General features: G+C 35.5%; 1 protein-coding gene across 1 annotated transcript; it reads left to right on the top strand.

The window, feature by feature from the left end:
• Positions 1-1207: 1207 nt before the first annotated feature.
• On the top strand, positions 1208-2973 carry LOC109209540 (probable sugar phosphate/phosphate translocator At1g12500). Its single transcript, XM_019372832.1, has one exon. The coding sequence runs from the start codon at positions 1534-1536 to the stop codon at positions 2602-2604; it is 1071 nt and encodes a 356-aa protein (XP_019228377.1). The 5' UTR covers positions 1208-1533; the 3' UTR covers positions 2605-2973.
• The last annotated feature ends 2351 nt before the right edge of the window (positions 2974-5324 follow it).

The following is a 5324-nucleotide window of genomic DNA, read 5'->3' as shown; positions in this document are numbered from 1 at the left end:
AGGGCTTCCTTCAGTCCACCCGGAGACCCAAGGTAGACCTGCAGGCGTTCGCGGGCCCTGGCGTCTCCCTCTATCTTCATTCACTGTTTCATTATCTTTTGTTCAGAAACAGTTTATTGTATTTTTCTTCAGACCTTGTATGTAGTAAATCTTAGATAGTCTGTGACACTGTGACACCAGTTCTTGGGTAGAGGCTTATGTTGTATTTTCGCATTTTTATTCAGTTTCTTTAATTTAAGACTTCCGCTTAATTATTAAATTCCATCGTTGGCATGCGATTGCTGATATTTGTTAAAAGAGGTAATGTGTTAATGAAAAAGGTAATTAAGGTTTGACTTGCCTAGCTCCCACTAGTAGGCGTCATCACGACTTCCGAGGGTAGTAATTTCGGATCGTGACATTTGCGTTGTCAACCAACAATCTTGATCGTCAATTACTATCTCCAACCCCTTTTGTATGACCCATCTTGATTAATTTTCATAGAGTTTAAGAAAAAATAAAATTTGACTAAGTCATTTATCTTGAATGAAATAAATAGTTGTAGAAGCATTGATTGGACATATGCAAAAAGTATAAAAACAATACATTAAATTTCACTTAATATGAACAGATATCTTTGTATATTATATTATTAGTCTCTAAGGAAAAAAAAAATGTCTTTGACATCATCTTATCTTATGTGCATTTATTTATTTAATTTTTTTTTTTTGATTCCTCTCCCTTTTCATTTTTCTTTTATTACTACTCTTTTGGTGACTCAAACTACTGACCATCTTATCTTAAGTGCATTTATTGAAAACTTACCTCGTGGTTGTTTCTTTGATTTATATTTGTAGGCATTATCTTATTGTAGGTATTACTTCCATTTGGCTCCAACATGGAGGCCAACTTCTATTAGCAAACAAATAAGAGTTTCTTTATCAATACAATTTTGACCTAAAATTGACTAATTTAAGCATATATCGTATGAAATTTCAACAAAAACTCCAAATAAATTCACCCCTCACTAATCTATAGCAAGAAATATAGGGGAATGTAGATACACAACTCCTATTGGTCCAGATACAGCTCACACGCTTCAAACAGCACGTGCCACAGTGCATAAAGCATAAAGCACCCAATATAGTACATAAGCACCCAATATAGTACCGACACTTTGTCCACAGCTATAATAATCATAAATTTTATTTATTTTATTATTCTACTCATTCAATTCTCATCCAACGAACCAGATTCCTCTCTCCATTCCAAATCTAAATCTTGACCCTCTGATTAGATCAAACCCCAAAATTTGCCACCAACCTTTAGACTTTACCACTACCCTATCTTCTTCTCTTCCTCCTTCACTCCCTTAGATCTCAACCCATTAGTCCAATATGCTCCAAAACTAGCCACCCCCTTATATTTTCTTGAAATGTTATTGAGTATTTAGTACACAAAAATTAGTAATATCACATTCTTGAGTGTTAAGATTGAATCTTTATAGTAAAGATTGAAACTTTATAGTGTGGAAAGTAGTACTAGAACATTGTAATGGTGGAGGCACAGTCATGGACAACCAGAAGGGGAAGCAATCCAAGATTGGAATCACCCCAAGATCAAGTCTTGGATATGCCAGTAACCCCAACTGCTGAAATTAGACAGCAGCAATATTCAAATGGTGGTATAACTTCTTTGGTGTCACCAACTATACTTACTGCTCTTATTATTGCTTCTTGGTACTGTTCCAACATTGGTGTGTTGTTGCTCAACAAGTATTTACTGAGTTTTTATGGCTTTCGTTACCCAATATTCTTGACCATGTTGCATATGTTGTCATGTGCTACTTATAGTTTAGTTGCAATTAAGTGGCTGGAAATTGTTCCATTTCAGCAAATACATAGCAGGAAACAGTTTTTCAAGATTCTTGGTTTGAGTGTTATTTTCTGTTTTTCTGTCGTTTGTGGTAATACTTCATTGAGGTATCTTCCTGTATCGTTTAATCAAGCAATTGGTGCTACTACTCCATTTTTTACTGCTATTTTTGCTTTTGTGATTACTTGTAAGAAAGAATCTGCTGAGGTTTATTTGGCTCTTGTTCCTGTGGTTCTTGGTATTGTTTTGGCTAGTAATAGTGAGCCATTGTTTCATTTATTTGGGTTCTTGATGTGTGTTGGTTCAACTGCTGGGAGAGCTTTGAAATCTGTGGTTCAAGGGTTGCTTTTAACATCTGAAGCTGAGAAATTACACTCAATGAATCTATTATTATATATGGCTCCAATGGCAGCAATGATTTTGCTTCCTTTTACACTATACATAGAGGGAAATGTAGCAGCAGTTACATTGGAGAAAGCTAAGGGAGATGGATTTATGGTATTCTTGTTGATCGGTAATGCTACAGTTGCTTATTTGGTGAACTTGACAAATTTCTTGGTTACAAAGCATACAAGTGCATTGACACTACAAGTTTTGGGGAATGCCAAAGCTGCAGTGGCTGCAGTGGTTTCAGTTTTGATATTCAGAAATCCAGTGAACATTATGGGAATAACAGGATTTGCTGTGACAGTAATGGGTGTGGTGCTTTACAGTGAGGCAAAGAAGAGGTCTAAAGTAACAGCACACTGATGATTTGTATGAAAGATTCAATCTTGATGATGTAAAAGAAGTTACAATATTACCACGGGTGAGGTTCTTTTTTTACTCTGCTCTATGCTTCTTTTCCTTTTTAATATTTGGTCTAGTTAGAATTCATTGATCAAGGTGGGGTGTGGGGGGTTGAAGGTTAAGTGGTTGGATTTTATTTCAATGTATAGGAAGGGGCAAGGTGGAAAAAGGTTCATGTTCTCTTGCTTTTTATATTTTCTCTTTTCTCTATATAATTGTTCATGATTGGGGGGTGGTTTAAGAGAATAAAGTTGTCTCTTTTACTTTTCCCCTTTCTGTAATGTATACTCATTTGATGCAACTACAACAAAGAAAGACTGATTCTTTAGATATTGTTCTCTATGTGTAATATTTTGGTGGGAGAATTGTCCCCCAATATATTTTGTCAAACAAAAAGTCTATTTCCTACTCTGCATCATTTAACTTTAACTGATTTCTTAGCTAGCATTTTTGTTTCTCCTGTTTAAAAAAATTAAAAGGGAGCCTTGGCGTAACTTGTAAAGTTGCTGCCATGTGATCAGGAGGTCACCGGTTCGAGCCGTAGAAACAACCTCTTGTAGAAATGTAGGGTAAGACTGCGTGTAATAGTCCCTTGTGGTCTGACCCTTCTCACGACCTCGCACATAGCGGAGACTTAGTGCACCGGCTGCCATGTTTAAAAAATTGGCCATGTGGGGGTTTTCTGAACATTGAGGAAATGATTTCCTACCCCCACTAACAACTTGAATAGAAGCAATGATCCTGCAAAAATCTCATGTATTTTAATTATAGATTTCCTGTGCTATTTTTTGTTGATCTCCTGTAGAAAAGGTCATACAACTAAACAACATTTGTATTTGATTATATAACCAAATCTTCCCTGAAGAGCCAAGTAACTAACTGGTTGTAAAGCAGTTATTTCAATAATCAAAATGCTACTAGGTCATTTGTTTTTAAACTAGTCAGATCTGCCTGCCAAGAATAGATTAAGATGTTGTATGCAGTCCTTATTTGTAGTGCAAATAGTCATGAGTTGCATACTTGCATTATTGGTAATTCTTTTGATTGTATCTTAGATCACAAGGTGCTGTCACCTATGTTGCGTGGACTCTCCAAAATGTTGGCGCATCCGTGTCGGATTCTCCAAAAATACACTATTTTTGAAGTATCTAACACGCATCCGGCGACATATTCGGAGAGTCCGAGCAACATAGGCTGTCACTATAGGGAAAGGAAGAGAAACTTGAGATCTCATTTGCCAAGTTTCTTTCTTTGTCTCACCCTGATTTTCATCTAGGTAAAATGACCTGAGTCATTAGCACCATGCTTGTAGCTTCTCTGCTTCCTATATTATTGAGCGAGTTTGTCTGTTGCATATGAGTTCTCAAGGATCTTGGGAGGCTATATCCTATATTCTTTGTCTGTTGCATTCCGATCAGTACAATTTAACTAGTTATAGCAAGTTATTTATTCTATTCTTTAGGTTACCACGTCAAAGTTTAATATAGAGAGTTACATGTTATAGAATCATATTGTCAGCGTACATAGTATAAAACTCTTTCCATAATATCAAAAGTTTCCTCCTATGGCAGAGTATTGCTTGAAGGGAGCAGTTAAATAATTAGAATGCCAGAGTAATTGTTTAATTATATGAAAGTAGATCAGTTGTGTTATTTTGCTTTTGTTTTACTCTTTAGTTAGCTACAAAAAGCAAAATGGTAGGAGGATGTTGTGTTGGACGATATAATGAAAATGCTTTTAATTTGGTACTCCACTTGTTTCTTTATCAGTTTGTTCGGCATGTTACTTCCATTACTACTTAAAAGAAGCTGTCTCTCACCCAACTAGATAAAAGAACAAAATAACATGTTTTTTTTTTTTTTTTTTGTGTGTGTGTGTATGATAAGCTTCTTCAACAAAAAGGAAAAAATATTAGAACCTGAAAAAAACATGATTTTTTTTCTTTTTGTAAAGTTGTGATGAAAAAAATAAATAAGGCGTTAGACTTTTTATCGTACCTTAATCTTCCGTTGATATTGAATTCTTCTTACTTTAACTTAAGGGTGTGACTCGGTGATTAATGAAGTAAGAAGAGAGTCATGAGTTTCCTGAAAGCAAAAACCACTATATGATATCTTTGCATAAGTCTTGGTGGCAGAGTTATCCGGTATATGTACTGATAAAAAATACAAGTATCCAAAATTTTAAAAATAGCCAGATTTACAACTGGTCGTTCAAAAATAGCCCAATTTCAAAAGTAATCGAAATTTAGCCACTTTTTATATAAAGATAAATCTGAGCGAAAACACTGTTCAAAACCTGAAAAATACTCCAGTGTATTATGCTGGAGTTCCAGCATAAGTATACTTGAACTCCAGCATATTATACTGGAGTTCCAGAATAAGTATGCTGGAACTCCAGCATAATATGATGGAGTTCCAGCATAAGTACATTAGAACTCCAGCATAATATACTGGAGTTCCAGCAAGTATATTGGTCCAGTATAATATACTGGAGTTTGGAGCATCGGTGCTCCAGTCTCCAATATATTATACTAGAGCCAGCAAAGTATACCGGTCCAGCATAATATGCTGGAGTTCATACACAAGTGCACCAAACTCCAGTATATTATGCTGGACCGGTCTCTATTGCAGCAAAATAGTGGCTATTTTTCATTGACTTGGTAAACGCTGGCTATTTTT

Source organism: Nicotiana attenuata, unplaced genomic scaffold (genome assembly GCF_001879085.1).
Source record: "Nicotiana attenuata strain UT unplaced genomic scaffold, NIATTr2, whole genome shotgun sequence".
Taxonomy (NCBI): Eukaryota; Viridiplantae; Streptophyta; class Magnoliopsida; order Solanales; family Solanaceae; genus Nicotiana; species Nicotiana attenuata.
The sequence above is the reverse complement of the archived record's forward strand: the minus strand, read 5'-3'. Positions and strand labels throughout refer to the sequence as shown.

Excerpts from the sequence above, each read along its gene's own strand:
- LOC109209540 (XM_019372832.1), top strand. The coding sequence starts at position 1,534 with ATGGTGGAGGCACAGTCATGGACAACCAGAAGGGGAAGCAATCCAAGA.